Here is a 19413-nt window from a genome sequence, read left to right as displayed (position 1 = left end):
TCGATATGTACAATTTATTAAATAACGAAATGTAAAAAACTTGCAAAAGCAATGGGAAATCTTCATTGGTGACTTAAACAAAATCTCAATTAATTTACCTGTGCTTTGATTGATTTATTCCAAGAGGAACCCAGAAACACGATACTAAATGTTGCCAAGCGATTCAAAGGTTCATATTATTAACCAGCAAGTGGAATTAATAAAATGGACACAAAATCATCAAGAAATACTTGGAAAACGTAGACATGTGTGGGCTCACCAATTTCCGATGAAAGCTGTTTTATTATTATTCGAAAGTAAAGCCGACCCAAAAAAAATACGCCGCATCTGCATGCCAAAACAAAAAATTACCCAAATGACTGACCAAACTGACTGATTGACTGGCTGACTGACTGACTGACTAACTGACTGCTTAACTAACAGACTAGCTCACCAGCTGAATAAGTACTTAAAGCAATCGCAAACATTAGCATAAAGCTGGGCTATCATTTCTAAGTGCGTTCCTTTCCTTTGCCATGTCTAGTGTTTCTCCAGCTTTTCCCTTTCGCAATTTTCCATTTTCTTGCCGTGGTTGTTCCTGTTATTTTAGCTGTCGTTGCTGGGCTGTGGCGAATAAGGTAAATATCAGGCTTACGATGAGTAGCGATGGTGAATATAATAACCATTGAATGTACAAAAATGACTAAAACCTTACAAGGCAACACGAAGTTTTCAACCATTTCATAGTTATAATAAAGTTGCTTGATTTCGATGAAATGAAATAGTATTTTAGTACTCGCTAGTATTCGTAATGACATCATAACTTTTGATATCATGTCTATATCATGCAGTTTTCCGGCCATCTGGATGGAATCCTGTATCATGAATCTTGGCCCTAAAGTACAATATCGGCAAAAATTATCTTTCCAATTTTCCATTTGTTTTTATTTTTATATTATTTCTGTAAGTCCAAAAGAAAGAGTAGTATGTTGCCTAATAAATAAATACAAATCTAAAATACAAATCAGCTGGCACACGAGAACAACCAGGAGCGAGAAGCCACGAAAGCGTCCGCGTCCTCGTCCTCGGCGGTGTCCTCGCTAAATCTCAGGTGTGCAACAATGGCCACAGAAGCGCCAGCAAAAACAACAACAACGCCCGAAAAGGATATTGCCAGTAGGGTAACACCTGGATACTCTAAAAGATACATAGCGCAAAATTAAGGGCAATTAATGCATTTTTATAGATACTTTTGATTTGACATAGATTGAATTTTCAACTTGAATATTGTTTGAATTATTTCTTTCTTCTTATTTTATCATTAATTATTGAAATTTATGAAACTATCATAAAAGAATATGGAAACAAATTATATAAAGAAATAGATTGACTTCTTGAAAGGATATCGACAGGCAAAAACAACAACATGAGCATAAGGAGCATAACGTGTGAAACAACTACTTCTCTCTTTCACTCTAACTCTCTCCCGCTTATGCTCTCTCTTTCGCGCAGGCGCCCGGAGAGCGGGAAAAGCTTTAGATTTTTCGAAATTATTTTTTCCTTTTCTTGTTTTCCCTTTTGGCTAGTTTCTTGCATTTTTTTGTTGTTGTTTTCAAGCATTTTATGTTCGTGTGCATTCAACTTCCTTTTTGCCATTCTCAGCCTTGAAAGCTCAGGATGTCACAGCTTTTCGCTCTCTCCCTCTCTCTCTTTTGAAGCGGCTCTCAGCTGACTGGATATCCGTTATACGCTGGCTATTCGCGATTTTGAAAACGCTCGGTTCGTTCAGTTGTTGCTTCACTTCAGTTCTGTTCAGTTCGATTGAGTTTTGAAGCGGTTGGTCTCGAACATATTTCCCAGGAAGTGTTTTTCTAAAAATTGAACAGCCGTTGTGTTGGGTGTGTGTTGTGGTTTGGGTTTAATGATTTATGTTTGTGTAATTACAATTATTTTATTTTACATTTTATTGAACAAGTTTTCCCGAGTTCCTTTTTTTTAAGTTTTCTGTATTAAAACAGGTTGCCTATTTGATATACACTGATGCTTGACTTACAATGGGTTATATCAAGTTCCGGCTAAAAAGGAAATAGAAAAGTAAAGTTGAAAGTTTCGAATGTTCAAATTTCAAATAACGTTCCTACGTTGCGCCCAAAAAATTGCCTTAGGGATTAAAACTGTGCTACTAATATACTTGGTATAACCGGGAATGAAACTTCAAAAGCCGGTTCTATACTCCCTAGTTTTGATTCAAAGTTTCAAACATTTTGGATGTTTTAAATATTTTAAAATATTCATTTTTTAAAGTATTCAAACAGTTGTTAAATCGGCGTGATTTTTCAAAATTCCTTCAAGCTCAACAGCCAGCCAAGTGAAAGCTTTTCGCACAGTTTGAGGTCCGCATTTAGGACACTTTCACTTGCCGCAGCTGTGAGCGAACTTTCCCACCTTAAGGCTCTCGGATTTAGATTCGGAATCGAGTTCGGCTATACCTTCGGTAGTGGAAATCGGTCTCGGTTATTGGTTAGTACGTTTTTGGGGTATGCAAACTCATTTTAGCTTTTGAACTCAGTCAGTTCAAATTTACCAGCGGATTTGTGCGGATTACAAAAACTATTCACACGCACACACGCGCGCATCTCACATATATCAGTCTCTCACACAAATACGAACCATTAAACATACACACACCTACCCACACATTAACAAAGAAACGGACTGAAGGTCCTTAAACGAAAGGAAACAAAACAAAGCGTCGGCAACCAAAAAAAATAGAAAAAAGAAATATATATATACAAAATATATTGTTAAATAGAGAAAATACAAATTTATATTGTCTGGCAATCGTTGTTCAAATCGCAGTCATATCGGATATTTCAATTGTTCAATTTTTTTGCGAATTATTTTCTGGTGCTACCACAGTGCGTATGTGTAATATCTGAGCGAAGAGTGCTAAAACCAAAAGTGTGCGAGACCAGCGCCATTATCATCGGCCGGAAGTCGGGCAAAAGACAGATCATTATCAGCATCGAAATCGAAATCGGAATCGAAACCTTCACCAGAATCATCGATCACAATCAGTCGAATTGACAAAAATAAACCAGGCAAGTGACCACGCTGCGTATGAGTAATATGTGCCATCTAACAATGATATCCCTAACTTACATTGCCCCTTTGGCTTAATTTTTTCGAAGTCTCCTACATTTTTTTCGGTTTTTTGTTTTGCTCGCCTCTTTGTTGGCCCTTTGTTTGTTGGGGTTAAAGGCAAACAACAGAAATTAACAAAGGCGAGGGGTGCAAACACAAACGCAAACAAGAACGAGAACAAGAAATTCAAGTCAAGTGCTGCGGCAGTTCTAGATTGTACTTAGCATATACTATATATATATATATACATATATATGTATATATGTATGTGTATACTATGTGTGTGTAAGGGATTTAGGTCTAGAACTAGGTTTTTTGAAACTTGAAAATCGATAGGCAAGTACATTTAAAAATGCAGTCTAGGGTAAAGCTAAATTCCGGTTTTTGGTATATAGTTAACAAAATTGGTTTTTTACTGAGTGTGAGATTTAATATTTTAACAGTAAACGCGGTGTCGTTGTTATGTGGAAATTGTGTGGGAGTTTAATTCTAAAGGTTTATCAGCAACATCTGCTGCTGTAAAATGTTCGAAAAACTCTATTCACATTCAACCATATTTTCGTTGTCAAAGATTAAAATCCGTAGACAAAGGCGGTGTATTTCCCAGATTATCATTCGCTTTAGCTATTCGAAGCGCAAATAATTACAAATAATTTGCATTTTGACGACGGAACCAGGTTTGCTCCTCCCTTTTTATTCGCGAACTCTCTTTATGGCTGATGAGTTCTTCAAACTTTTTCATAATATTTTTTTATGGTTTTCCACACTCTGCTGCTGTTGCTGTTGCTCTCGCTGTTGCTGACAGGTCAAATGAATAAAAAACTTTTACAAAATTGATTTAATCAGAAAAACTGAATCTATTATGTCTGCTTTCCATTCGCCGTATATTGTTCGTCATTGGTTTCAGCATGTGAAAAGTATGCAATGCACGGCATGAAAGGCTGTGATTACGTTCTTAAATCCATGGAAAAAAGGGGGACATTTTGCGTGTTCCAGTTAGTCGGTAGGTTTGTGTGTGAGAGTGCTATTAAAGGCCGCAAATTGTACATTAAAATACACATCATCATTACACACGTTTTGGTTCATAATTCTTTTTTTTTCCTTGCAGCTCTTCTATTTTTCCTCCTTTTTTTTTTTTGGGTCAGCGCTGTCAAGAGCAATCAGAGACAGGCTGGGCTTGGCCACTAAATAATCAGAGCACACTGCGAGAAAGTTTAGATAAGTCAGATAAGAATTTCGCCACTAAAGCTAAAGTCTGAACATAATCCTCTGTGTTCCGTTTAAAGTAAAAGGCCAACCGTTACACATATATATATTCAGTACGCATAATAATTTTTTTTCCGTGTAGGTCCTTGTAACAACCTTTTGAGGCCAATTTTATACCCTTTGCTTTTGGACAAGCCTTTGACAGGCATGTCATTTAATGTGAGCCTAAGTGTAGGCTATAAATTTTTTAACGCATTTCAAGTTATGATTTTCCGCCAGTACCACGACGAAGCGCTAAAATACTCACACACCAGAGAACTGCAAGAGTGGCATTTTTACACTCAACAAATTTGAGTGTCGTGTGCCACTCACACCGGTCATCTCGGGTACTTACAAACACCCGCTCAAAATATTCGGGTGTCTGCAAGCACCCGAATCAATGCGGCACTCTACGTCGCGGGTGCTGATCACTCGCCATTCATAACGAAGAACACAGAAGGTACTCACCCCTTTCTTATTTATTAGTATTATTATTATTATAATGGCTTGATTATGCTTGATCCGTATTGCAAGCAACTCGTTTGCGATTTCCTACCAAAGAAGCCTTGAAAAATCAGGCAACTATAGCGAGTATAAGTCAATGATCCAACTTACGACAACCCTAAGAAAACTAATTCTTTTCAAATCATCATTCTTTAAAACCACTCTAAAAATGCCAATAGAAAACTGTTTAAAATAAGTCAGCTGATTTGAGCTCCGAACGATTTGAGACCTGAAGCTCAAACGTCATTGCAGTCTCCTTAAAATTCGTAAAAAGAAAATCCAAAACCCGGAATAGAGCGCAGAGAAAACATAAAAATTTAATGAGACCAAGGCGGGGCCGTAAAGTTAAATCCCCGATTAAAGGCAGTCCGGTATAAAGTGTCACCTTAAGGTGGAATCCGATGCAATCAGCTGTTGGAATCCATCCCCCCCCCAGTGCCCATGTTGCCCATCTGCCCTCCAGTGAACACTTGCTCCTCCGGTTTCATTAACTTGACACATAAAAGCTTTCGATCCGCTGCAATGATAGTTTTATTTTTGCAACCAGCAGTGGGAACGTTGGCAGAAAAACCTAGGGGAAATTCGAGGGAATAGCTGGCGAAAAAGCCGAGAGGAGGTTGAGGTAGCTGGATGGGCGTAAAGGTGACTCAAAATACGTACTCATAAGGATTTTCGGTGGGTGTTATGATCATATCAACATACATACCTACATATGTACATGAGTACGTATGTACTGATGCGTACCTTAGCACCTATAAATTTTTATGCATAAATATTAAAACGCAGGCGAGAAGGTCCGTGTTTTGGATGTTCTTGAAAATTCCACTTTACGGGCCCAGTGTCCGTGTTTCGCTTCGAGAGCTTGTCAAGCCCATAAAATTATGGAAATTTTCTTGCCCTTTTCCGGCCATTAGAGCGAGATAGCCATGCATTGCCCCAGACAGAGACAGCATCATCGACCACTGACCATTGAAATTGAGTAACTTGTTAGGCATTTAATGTTATGGCATCGTGGTGTCACTTTTCCCAGGCTGTAAACCGAAATGGAAGGGTCTTTTGGGCATAAGCCCCCCACTCTATCGGCTCTCCCTTTTTTTTTCGCCCCCCTTCTCAATGGGTTTTTATATTTTTGCACCTGTATAAAGTTGCGGCTTGGCAAAGTTTCTACATTTCCCGGCCAACAAACAAAGGCAACTGCCAATCAAAACTTTGGCATTTGTTTCTATTTTGCGGCTCACTTCGATTAGGCCACCTCAACTATACATGTTTTGGCACTGAGAGAAAATTTCGCAAATGTTGCCTTACAGTACATTATTATACTATTTAAATATAATTTACCATAATGATTGTAATGCAGTATAGTTAAAACCCTAGTGGTTTCATTTATTTTCCTGTACAGCTAATAGATAGATTTCTTGTTTAATGCTAGCCCAAAATTAGACATTTTCAGCAGTGCCCTGCGTTTGAGTGTTGCCAGTTTTAGACACGCCCCCTGACAGGTGGTCGTCAGCAGCTGGAATGGGGGCGTGGTTGCGAATGGGTTGTTGTTGGGTCGCATTGTCATAAACTTTCAACGCGACTGCTACAGCTGTCATTGCTGCGACTGCAGGACCTGTCAAGCGTGAATTTCCGTGCTAAAGATAATAAATGACAAAACCAATAAGCCAAAATACAGGAATACAGGAATACCAGAAACATCCGTGGCATTATGGCGACAGGTGATGGACGAGTGGGCGAGAGCAGTTAACTTTCGTGTTGAGCAGCCATACGTACAAAGTGCGCACAAAGTTTCAGCAACTGAAATAGTTATTTGTGAAAATCGCTAATGGAAAGGAGAAAGTTACCAGAATGCTGAAACGCATTTTTGCGTTTCCCACCCATCCGCACAAATTAATTTTCTGGTGCGCTCGAATTCAAAAACTTTTTCATAACTAATTTATTTAGTGAATTATTTAGTTATTGCTCGACGAAGCACTAAATTACAAAGTGCGTTTACGGAAACGTGGGCACTGCCTGGGAAAAAGTTATATTGAAATATGTTTAAAAAAAATGTAATGTTTCAAACTTTTAATTTTGCAATAATATAATTCATCTATTTACCATAAATTACTGAGAGCAAAAAGACGCTTGACTCACCACTAAGCGAACCAAGCCAAATTGGCATATGTGATCTTTACCCCGTACCGTAACATTTTCTTTGGAAACCAAGGACATGATATACCTGCGCCCACACTCCACACTCCATAAACTGTATACATTATATATTGTATATATACATATATAGGTATATACAATAGTATAGATGAACAGCTGCCCTCACCTTCTGACATCAGCATAGATCTACATAAGTAGAAGGCAAAGGCCCGCTTCAAGTTAATTACATGCATCAAAAACAACACAAAAACGGGGCCTCGACTCTGTGGGAGAAACATGCAAATTTTCTTGACAACGCCGCACACACACACAAACACATGCACACCCACATACTCGCAGAAGTTCACACATACTCACGCCCACGAGTGGTATGCGTATGTGTATGTGAGGCGTCATGCTTACATTAATTTGTTGATAAATTGCGCAAAAATGGGAAAATAGGTTAAAAGCTCTCAACTGACGACAACCAAACCATAAGTTTCCCTTCTAAAAATTAAGCCACAAAAAAGAACCGACGAGAAAAATAATAAAGCGGAAGATTAAGAACGAAATCCGGGCAAAGTCGCATAAAAATATACTCTTTTTAATTCCATACAAAAAAAAAAAACATCCAGTTTAAACATTATGAATAAAAATAAGGTGTCAAAATAGGCTTCAATATTTTTCCAAGCAATTCATGTTTTAATATTATTTTTAATCAGTTTTTATGAGTCCTTGCTTTGAGCAAAAATCTTCCTTAACAAACAAGACTGATGCTTCGGTTGCTCTTATCTCTCTCTTTTTTTATTTATTGCTGTTGTTTTATTCTAGGGCTTAATTTTTTTTTTGTTTTTATAATGCGCGAAATTAGCAAAATAATAAAAGTGGCACAAAACAAGGTCGCGCATAAATAATGAGAAAACAGCGCAAGTTGTTCGCTTCGCTGGCTCTCCATGTGGAGCAAACTGCATGTGGGTTAAGAGGTGGTTTATGCCGCTTCCGGGGGCCAGTGGAGTGTTAAGGGTATGTGGATTATACACTCGCATGAATTAATGCCGATTGTGGATTAGGCGCTGGCATTTTCCGTTTATTGCCGATGCTTTTCATTCAATCGTGAGCTTGTCAAAATGTATGTTTTAAATATGAAAACACGTTAGTAGGAGGTGAAAAATAGTTTAGCATTTATACTAATCGATAATAATGTAAGCAATTAAAATCCTTTTAATCTTTTTCCTTGAACGGCTTAAATCATTTATAATGTTCGCCGTACGTGCCCTGAAAAGTATGCTACAGATGTGTTTCTGTTGGAGGCAATTATTTCATTGAAATGTGTTGATGGTGGAAAGTGGCCCTTTTGCAAATGGCGAACTGGGAAATGGAAAATGGCAAGTGTAAAAGTGGAAAATGGGTGATGGCAAATGGCATTAGGTACTTAGGTACTTAGAGGCGATCCCTGCTGTTCCATGCAATACCATTCCGTTCCATAGCATATCCTAATGCTAATAATATTTTCATATTTTACGCTGAAAGCATTTTGCAAAAAAAAAAGCAGCAAGAAAAATAAAGTGAGAGAGGTGGGTGCGAAAGGGCAAGAGAGATCGGAAGTCTTTGTTTAAAATGTCATTAGCTGTGAATGGCAGCCATGTTGCCATTTTAGCCATTTTCTAAATAACGTACGGAACGTCATGCAAATGCTAAAACCGCATTTGCATTTGCCGGCTGTCAACGTTCAGGCCACACCGAAAAAAGGGAAACTACTCATAGATGCACCCAACTACACCGAGAAACTAAATGAAAAGCCCACAGATGTGTGTGAAGATAACTATTTTTAGGGTAGAACTTAGGGACTTTGCACGCATATTAAAATTATTATTAGTATTCGAAATAATATTTAAATATTGAGCTTTTTTTTCTGAGTGTGGCCACTCGGACTGGTGGGCGTGGCATTGTTTATGTGACGAGTATAAAAGTTTTCCGAGAAAATGTGAAAAACCAAATGCTAGAGATGTCTCCACCTCACCTCCATTTGAGATGTGGAAAATGTAAGACTATTTGGCGTCTCGCAGGTTGCATCTGATTTCTTATGCACAGCTGCATCAAGAAGTGCATTAAATTCGCATTGCATACCGCATGGAACACACACACACACACACATAATGGCATTGATTGTATGGGTGGAGAAAGACTCTCTCTCTCGCTCTGTCTCTCTCTCTCCCTCTTTCGTTCACATATGTAGAGGTGAACTGCAGCTGTGTGCGCGCCTTAGGTGGGTGGTCCTAAATTATTAAGCACCTCGGACGTATGCATGACAGAGATGGCCCCAGAAACACTCAAATTGAAAGCCATAAACCCAACTCAATGAAGGCCAAATGAGCGGAGACACGAAGACACAGAGTAATGGAGCAAACAACTTCTCAGCCAGATTTTCTCCCAGGCAGAGAAAGTGCTCATTTAAGCGATCTCCACATTTACGGCAAATATTTTTTATAATTTCTAAATGCAACTCACTTGATTTTTATTAACTAGTTTCTTTTATAAGCAGTTTTCTTTTAAGGATTTAAAATTTTGGGTTCAAGTATTGGACTTCCATGTGCTACCGCCGTTCGATTCCAGTTCGATTTGCCAATGGCTGTTTCTCCTTTTTACCGCACACCCAAATCAATTAAGCCCTTTGATGAGTTTGCCCTCTGAGGACCATTATGATTAGACACCCATTCACAGTCACAATTACATTTATGGAGTGCAGTTCAACGCCTTCCGTTTATTTTTTTTCTTATTGATCCTTGAACGTGAAATCGTAACCGTATACGTAGCCGTATCCATGTCCGCCTTCATTTTGTTCAAATAAGCAATCAATGTTCATTATTTATAAATGTTTGTTTACCTTAGCATTTTACGATATTTTCCCCCCCTTCTTCTTCCTTTATTTTTATTTTTATTTCCCTTTCTTGGCTTTCCTTGTGTTTCCCTGTTTTGTTTTCACACTATTAGCTGTGGCCTTTGTTTGCCTTGGGGCAATGGAATTTACTCAAAAGGATTGGCTCGAACCCTTTTGGGGGCTTAGCAACAGTTTTGCTCCTCCAACGGGATAAGTTCCCTCCAGTACTGTGTCTTATATAATTGAAGCGAGGTCCTAAATTCTATAAACAAAAGATCTCCAGATATTATAAATAATAACGCATTTAAATTAAATTTAAATGTTTTCAACAAAAAATTTGGCAATCAAAAAGATAGGTGATATATAAGTCAAGTTATTTATGTCTGTATAATAAATAGTTTTCAGCTTAATGGCTTCTTAAATGTACAAAATTCACTTTGCTACAGAGTTGCATTATAATAAGTTTATCAATAGTTTTTCCAACTAATTAACGACACTCCATTTGCAATGTGTATAAAATATTTACCAGCAGCCTGCAAATGTGCCATGAAAAGTAAGCCATAATTAAATCGAAAAATTCTTTGCGTGCTCGTATTAGGCAGTTTTAATAGTTAATTAAACTTTTATTTGATGTCGATACATTCCGATTGGTTTTTCTGTTATTGGAGATGTATTTGCATGCCGCTCAATTAGTGAGTACTACAATTAAATGACAAAATGCGACAGAGACACTACTGAGAGAGAGAGAGTTGCCAACAAATTGCATTTTGAATGCTGTCCATGGCCAAAAAATTCCGATCCACACGCATACAAAGGTACATACATGTGCTGGCGTGTGGAAATTATGGTTTTGTAATTGGCATATCGCTATCTCTATCGCCATTCATCTGGCCATCTCTCTCAGTCTTTTTGTGCTGGTGCGTGCGAGCATGTAATTTAATTAATTTTATAATAGCCATGCCAGTTACAGAGCCGAAAGCAATAAACCAGAGTCAATAATATTTATTTATTCCATTGAGAATTTAGTTTAGCTGCGTTTTAATGAGTTTTCCAGTTTATTTCAAAGGCTCGAAGGGAGTTGCATTGCCATTTCAATAAATTAAACAATTCCGCGCCAAAATTTGACTTTTGTATGCCGATTTACGATTGGCATTCCGCGCTATTCATGGTGAAATCAAATCTATTTTGAATTTAGTTGAAAATATTTAGTAAAATAGAAATGAACAGAAATCGGTAAATGTAAATATTTATCAATTTGTTTTCCATTTCAATAAAACATTAGGGAGAGAATACTTAGAGAATATTTATATTAAATTTGTAGTTAAATTTCTGTACAACCATTTAAATATGGCATCTTAATATTTTCCCATTGAATGCCCTGCAAGTGACCCACAACTGCTTTGCTTTCCCATTTTGACCCAGAAGTTGATTTGCTGTCCGATTCATTAGCAAAGTTAAACTTAATTGCTGTCGAGCAAAGTTAATCGAAGTTTCCTCCTAAGTTGATTGATTAGTGGTCGTCGGTCGAAAGCTAAACTAATTTTGAAACAATAAAAAAAAGTTGGACGGCAAGCACAAGTGATAATTATTGGCCAGCTGTCTGATGTATTTATATGTATTATTTTTCCCTTCTCTCGCGTGTAATTTGCAATTGTTGATGCAGCCGAAAATCTCTTCTCAGTCGTAATTCTTATACTTTTTCGCTTCTTTTTGTTTTTTTTACCGTTTTTGCAACATTAACTAACCCGGCGATGTTCGTTTAAGCCGGAATGCAAATTGACTTGCTTCCGTTGCTATCCGCTAGCCGTCTTTTCCGCTGCTTCTCGTGGCGTTTCTTTCTGACATTTGCCATCTCTGTTTATTACTTCCTTGGGCCATCTATTATGTAGTTGGCATAAAACAAAGAATGAGCCATCTCCTTCGTCTGGTTTCGTGGTTTTGATTTTCCCCTTTTTTTCACCCACACATTACATACTTCTCCTGTGGTTTTCCTCTTCTTTATCCACCCTTTCTACACCCTCTTCGTGCTTTTTCTTTTCGACCGATTCCCTTTCGACTCTTTTCCCCCTTTTTCCGCGCCAGCATTTGGCTTAAGTTTTGCAATTTTGAGCTAATTCGTGCGACTACGAAGCCGCTTTTGCCACATTTCTCCACCCTTTTTCTTAGTTCTTCTTCAGTTTTTATCGTTTAGTTGGTGCTTAAGGCACTGAAAAAAATTTTAACGATTACTTAAAGTGCTTAATACTTTAAGACTCAATAATAAAACTCTCAAATTTGTAATCTCGATTACTGAGTCTAGATAATAGCTTTTATAATCAAGTTGTACTTGAGGATTTTTGTTTTGTGTACATTCAGCACAGCTCTGTTTGATTTTTCCGGAAAATACAGGGAAAAGTGCTAGATTTATGCATTGCCATGGTGCTTCGCTGGCTTCCCAGATACTGCTCCTTTCGCTGCTCCTTTCCATGCAATTTAAATCCACGCACCCGACAACGAAATGGAATTGAAACGGAACTGAATGGACGGACGGATTGGCCTATATTGAGATTTATTGTCTCATCGCTCTAATTACAATAAGGCGGTGCCTACCACTGTGCGTCGCCATGTCGCCATCCTTATTCCAATCTCAATTTCAAACCCCCATTCCTGATCCCCGTGGTGAACGCCAAGGAATTCCATTTAAATTACTTTTTAATGTGCTGCTCACACAAACACACATACACGCGCACAAGCAAAACCTACGCACACAAACGTGCAAGCAAATCCCGTACGGAAGTCTGAAAAATGGTTTGAAAATGCATTTAATTGAGGTCGTCCTTTTTCAAAACTCCTGCAAAGGAATACCTGTATGGTGTATGGCCAAAGGGCAGAATGGTTTATTCAGTGATTTCGTTTGACTCTTACTCCATGCCTACCGATATGTTTGTATCCGTTCAATTTCCATGCTTATTCAATCAATAGTGATTACCTAAATGCAGAGGCTTGTTGGCTAGAAATAATAGTTTATGCCCGAAAGCCATATAAAATCAGCAGAAAACCAATAGCCATAGTGTTTTAACTTTGAAAGCGAAATCGCATTCGGTTTTGATTAAATAACATAATCCATGTTGGAATTTAGCTCTTGGCACTGTAGATTTTTCACCTGACTTAATTATTATTTTTGCTTAAATGAAACACACATATGTATATAATGATTTAGGAATCGCCTATCGATCGAGCTGCCGTCGACTTAAAAATCATGCCAGTCACACACTCACACTCACAAGCCGATATCAGAGCCCGAAATTAAGCCGACATATATTCAAACCGAAAGTACGAAAAACCCTTAAAAACATGTCATCCAGCTTCAAGTCGAGAATTCCGGAACGCGTTAGGCACTCGCTCACGGCACTGAATGGTCCACATTCGGGCGAGGTTGCTCGACCAAATCGCTGTTCGCTGAACCGCTCCCAGTTGCCGCTGCCGATCAGCAAAACGCTGAACGCTTTGGTGAAGCAGACGCAGACACAGACGCCGGCTAAAGTAGTGTGCAAGAAACCGGAACCGGAAGCGCAAACGGAAGCGGAAACGGAAGCGTTGATCCGTTCGCTGGTGCTACGTTCACGACCGCCGGCAGTTCGGGGCAATCGTACATCCTTTCGTCGCATCCAGTTGGCTCACGGTTCACCAGTGGCCAGTGCCTCCTTGCTGATGAAATCCCCCAGTACTTACAGCAACGCCAATTCCCGTTTGCAAAAACCCATCACGGTGGCAAGTCCGGCTGCTCCAAAAAAGGATGTGAATGGGGATCATACCAAGGACAATCTGCCGTCCGCAAAGGATCTGCTTGAACTGGTGGCCGGTAAATGGCAACCGGATATGGAACAAATGCGCTTCTTGTGCAGCGATCATTGCCTGATCAATGTGCCCAGTCCCCTGATGTACTGCCATTCGGAGGTGATGAGGCAATTGGAAGTGGAGAAGCAGCCCATTGAGTTGTGGTCCATTCGATCGGTGACCCTGCTACGCGTCATCATGTGGATGCATCAAAAGACTCTAAGCGGTAACGGAACTGAGAACTGTGCGGTGGCGCCACCTACAGTTGAGGAGCTGAGTCTTTGCGCTAGTCCAGAAGGAAACGGAAGTACGAAAAGCGAGAACAGTTGTCAACTCAGTGAGAACCCTCAAGATAATTCTCAAAGCATGGTAAATTCCATATGTCAGATCCACGGGGAGAAAATCAAACATAGTTGCATGAAAACACTTAATAAATCAGAAAGTGGGAAAAGTCAAATAGGCAATGACTACAACACAACGCTCAGAAATGAAGTTAACGAGAACAGCCGTGAAAGCAATGAAAACACCAATCAAAGTAATGAAAGCTTAGACAAAAATGCAGGTAACACCTGCACTCAAACAAGCGACACCAAAAAAAGTTTCGATAACAATGAGCAGAGTCAAGAAAATTATAAGGTAGAGTGTGCCACAGATACAATATGTAATGGATACAAACGATGCGAGAATGAAAAAACCGAAAACTGCACAATCCCAAATGATAATTTAGAAAATGGCGAAAAGAAAATCATTAATAGCGAAAACACTGAAAACAAAAATAGGCTCAGCTTAAAAAAAGGTGACAAGAAAGATGCAAATTTAAATGGAAGTAGTCAAGATTATTCTGTAATTAGTGAACAAAATATCAAAATTGGCAACGAGAATAGCACGGGGATCGAAACTTGTGAGGAAGGGCAAAGTATCGAAGGTGAAAGCAGTTATTTAGGCAGTGCAGATGAAAATCAATTCCGTGAAAAAGCGATGCAAAATTTTGATGGTGTAAAGGAAAGCAATGAAAATAGGTGTACAGGTGACAATGGCAATGACAAGGGCGATCAATGCGTAAATAACATAAATGGAATGAAGCACTCTTCATTTCTTCTTTGCTCCTGGGAGGAGCGTTTGTTGGGCAGCGAACTGTACCAGCTGGTGGAGCTCATCCTAGCAGCCCATTACTTGGGCATCGAGTCACTGACCCTGAACGCCATTCAACATTTCGACGAGCTAATGGCTCAAAGGACTCGATCGGAATGCTGCCTGATGCTGAGGATCAAGACACGATTGGCGGGTGAGCGCCAATTGGAAAATCATCGACCCTTAACTAGGGGGGAGACGCTATCGCAGGGACGCCATCGAAATTATCAGGAGGCAGATAGGGCTGAAATAAGGAAGCAGCACTTCGATCCCAATAATCGTATAGCCAGGATGCCCAGGCAACAGCGATCGAACGGAAGGCCAACTGGAGGAGGAGGAGTTGGAGGAGGAGTGGGAGGTAGACTTAATGCCATAGACATGCCACGACATCGCCACCATCAGTACTGTTTCCAATCTAGGATTTAAATTCAAAACTTTTGGATTGTATAGGCAATAGACCTTTTATAATTTCATTGTTTCGTTCTCAGTTATCATTTAGTGTATGGTTTATGGTTGGCCTTTTGCTTATTTACTCATGCTCGTCCCATTTATTTTCCACCTTCATTTTGATGATTTATTTAATTGCGAAATAACTGCGAGGCCTTGAGTTGGAAAAAAGCTTAGAAGACACACGTCAAAGTCGATTAATCCGTTGGCAAAAGGCAAACACAACTTTTTGTTCGAGCAAAGCCGCAAGAATAAGAACATTTTAATTAAATATTGCACTGAAAAACACAAAACATACATATACAGAGCCTTAAGCATACTTGCGTTTTACAAGCATTAGCTGTTTCTTTTCACACAAACACTTAAATATAATATTATATTTGAAATATATAAATAATTTAGAAAAACAAATTTGTTCGATGTTTCTGTTTTATTTTTATTTTTTTACCAAATCGAAATAAATGTATCTTCATTGCACTGCGCCTTTAGGAGAAATTAGCATAAATACAGACAAAATATTGTTTAAAAATGTTTAGACCTATTAGGCGCTAAAAAGATGGAACAGTTTTGTTCTCAGTGCACCTGTGGCATAATTAACTCACCGTGAAATGGGTGGCTGGCTCGAGAGGGTGGTGAATGATGGCGACTATCTCCACAGCCGATGTGCGGCAATTAAGCGATAAAATATGCAACAAGCCAATTATGCGCACATTAAATGGCCACGACCAACGTGGTCCCTCATATGAATGGGTCGAAGTTCAGGTAGTGCCGCATTTCCCTTGGCCAACAACACTTTCTCCCCAAATCTCACCGCACTTTCCACGGTTTTTCTCATTCACTCCTTATGGCCAGAAAAGTTTATGGTACAACTTGTTTGGCTTGCTGAAAAGGTCATGCCGCATTAATTTTAGATGGCCGCGAGTTTTCAAGTTTTTAGCGACTTTGCACATAAGCCGTTAAGCAGGAGATGCCGCAAGGACATACAATAAAAACCAAACCAAAACAGGACACTGGCTGAAGGAGATCTCTGCGCGTCTAATGTTTTCGAGAAATGTTTTAGGAAAAACAAAGTTTTCTCACTGCCAATCGTACTTGCGAACATGTATGGCCTTCTATTGTTTATGCCAGCTTATCTACAGTTTTCTTTGAAATTGCAATTTTACCTTTCGGTTTCATTTATAATGGCCAACTTTTGCATTTTCGCTTGGATGACTTCAAGTTTTGTTTTCAAATTCGGATTGCAAGTGAAGTATGATTTTTCTTCGGCTTTCTGAGCGATTTTACATGTCTGTTGTGTATTGTTTTGAATCTTTTTGCATGATGCCAACGTCTAGGAAAAAAACAAAAGAATCCATAATCAAGAAAACAAATCATTTTGCAAAAGATCTTTTATTTGAAAATTCAGTCAAGCAAAAGGAGTCTTTAAAGTATAAGAAGTAGTTTACCTATATACCAAAAGTAAGCCTTCACTGCTAATTGATAATGGAAAATTCCGTTTCCGAAAATACCCTCTTAATATAGATAAACGGTCGCTGTTGAGGCCGCAGTTAAATCCGACTTGTGTGAAGTTCAAGGACCCGATCCGTCTGTTTTAATACGTAACTAAAATTATGGAGAGCAATATAAAAGACGTCGAGCAATGCGACGAAGGGAAATTTAATAGACCTAACGACGCCATCATAATGAAGCTATGGCAAACACACGCCTGTACACTCGCACACACATGTGTAGGTATGTGTACCAAGTGTGTGTGTGTGGGTGTGTATGTATGTGTGTGAAGCAGCCATTTTTATTTCTGTAACACGCATACGCCCCATGGTCTGAATGTTGTTTTTTTTTTTTTTATTGTGTGCTTTCTGTGCTGTAGTCTCCTGTTGTTATTGTTGCCAAATCGCGTGAGCACCTTAAATGCCTGAATTTATTCGTGACCCGCAGCAAAAGTAAAGAATGAACTTCGATTACTTTTTGTGGCAACAGGTTGATTTGAACAACAGAGCCAACAGTCCGTCCGTTTTCATTTCTATATAATTTGTTTCGTTTTTGGCCATTGCCGTTGCTAATGAAAATCCACACGAACTTTGTAGACAAGTTTTTATATACTCATTACGCTCGTAAAATGTGAGGCATATATGTAGCTTTCTGCGAAAGACTTTAAGACTAGAACGCTAGTAATTTTCGTTTTTACGCCATCTTGGGTTCTTTTTAACATTCAAAATATGGTCAAGGTAAATATTTTCCAGATTTTATACCCATTATATTGCTGAAAAGTTATAGATCCCTTGCATTAAACCGTTCATACTAATGATTTCAATTTCGCTTACTCGAGTACTTTTGCATCCTGTTTCCAATTCCTTGTATTTCTCCATCGCTTTGTGCCATTTTCTGCAATTTAACAGTTGAAACTTCTCGTTAGCGGTAATGTATAGCAAGTCGGTGCTATAACTACCTCCGATAACCCCCGGCTTATTCCCGCCACCAAATGCCCTTAAGCCGCAACTTTGATAGAGGAGAAACTTTTGTCTACCGCAAGCAAAATGAAAATCGTCCATTGAACTGTGGGCTTGGCCCAAGTCACCACCCCACTCTGTCATTTAATCCATTTCAAAGTTTTCTGCTCGGCTCCGCGCTCGCCACATTCAACAATGTTCCGTCTGTCAGCGCAACGAGTTCGGTTGATTCATCAGAAGACATGGCCTCGCCTCGCCTCGGAAAATCGTGTTGGCTCCCCTGGGAAAACGCTTGTGGAAGTGGGGGGCTGGGAGGCAATGCCTTGCCGCATATCGAGCACCAAATCTAGTGGATTCCCATTAGGAATCGGCGGATTATCCATTTTAATTGATTAAACACAATGGCGAGATTTGGCAAGGGGAAATGCTTGGTTTAAATTTTAAACCCTGACCGCAAAGATCCTAACTTTGCAGAAAGGAAAGACACAAAACTCTGCTTAACTTTTTACTAATTGCAAATATTTGAAGGCTCAGTATTAATAGTTTTTATTTCACTTGATTTAAAAATGTGTAAATCATAAAATATATATATGTATATTATATATGTAAATGTGTAAAACACATTTATTTAATTTATTTCAATTAACATGAGGCACTGGAACTGCGCTTATAAACCTGATACGGACTGTATTTTCCCGGTGCTGTCTGTGTGATTAACGTGTGCAGCAAAGCTCATTCCGAATGATTTATTGAGTGCTGTCTCCTTCCCCGCCGTTTTTCAACCTTCTTCGCCATCCTTCTTTGCTCCACTGATCATTTCCATTCAGTGGCGCACATTGAGTATACGCCCCGTGTGACCACAGCAACAATTGCATATTGTACTTAATATGATGAATATATGTATGGTGGATGTTGGGCGAAAATAATGTACATAATGAGGGCGGTCGAGTTGAGTTGTGTGTTGGGTTGTGTTGTGTTGTGTTGTGTTGGGTTGTGTTGTGTTGTGTTGGGTTGTGTTGAGTTGAGTGGCGGGGAATAAAGTCGTAGTCATTGTCGAGCCTGGCCAAGTGGCACAAATGGAAGCAGTCACTCAGTCAAGGAGAAGTACGGCAATAATGAAAATAAAACAACAAACAATAAAGAGCAATAACACCAACAAAAAAACAAAAAACGAGAGAGAGAGCAAAAAGAAAAAAAAACAAGAGAAGCCAATCAAACAGTCAGCGGTTGTCAATTAAACTTAATTATGTTGTACAGAGGAACATACAGGCTTTGCAAGATGTTGGCGACTTGCCACGACAGCAGCTTTCCACCTCCCAGATTGCCACGCCCCACGAATTTCCACGCCTCCCCCCATTTTGCCAGTCAAAATTGTGTGTAAATTGAAAGCTTTAACAAAACTAATTGAGCACAGCAACGAAAATGGATGGAAAAACATACAAACTGATTTGATTTCGTGGACGTGGATTTAGCTGAAAGCACTTGATGACTTCGTTCGTTAGTCAGTCCATACGACATAAATGGCATTTCATTTTCTTGGTTTTAAAATTTTAAAGCATTACCTAGGCAATATAAATGCTGTCTACAATCGTTTTGGCATGTACAAAACTAGCAATCAAAACACCAAAATTAGTTACAATGGTGCACCAATTAGTAAAACTACTATTGACAAAGCGCTTCTAAATTGGC

The 19413-nt window shown here is 39.0% G+C and overlaps 2 protein-coding genes across 2 annotated transcripts in view; both read left to right on the top strand.

The window, feature by feature from the left end:
- The window catches only part of LOC120455139 (high affinity cGMP-specific 3',5'-cyclic phosphodiesterase 9A), a 105203-nt gene that overhangs the window by 24863 nt on the left and 60927 nt on the right, over nucleotides 1-19413 (top strand). The gene's annotated exons all lie outside the window — the stretch shown is intronic.
- LOC120455140 lies at nucleotides 13120-15688 on the top strand. The gene has a single exon (XM_039641045.2). It carries the CDS (start codon nucleotides 13217-13219, stop codon nucleotides 15254-15256), a length of 2040 nt encoding a protein of 679 aa, XP_039496979.1. The 5' UTR covers nucleotides 13120-13216; the 3' UTR covers nucleotides 15257-15688.

The sequence above is a fragment of the Drosophila santomea genome, chromosome X (assembly GCF_016746245.2).
Source record: "Drosophila santomea strain STO CAGO 1482 chromosome X, Prin_Dsan_1.1, whole genome shotgun sequence".
Taxonomy (NCBI): Eukaryota; Metazoa; Arthropoda; class Insecta; order Diptera; family Drosophilidae; genus Drosophila; species Drosophila santomea.
This window is presented reverse-complemented; position numbering and strand designations above follow the sequence as displayed.

Excerpts from the sequence above, each read along its gene's own strand:
- LOC120455140 (XM_039641045.2), top strand. The coding sequence starts at position 13,217 with ATGTCATCCAGCTTCAAGTCGAGAATTCCGGAACGCGTTAGGCACTCG.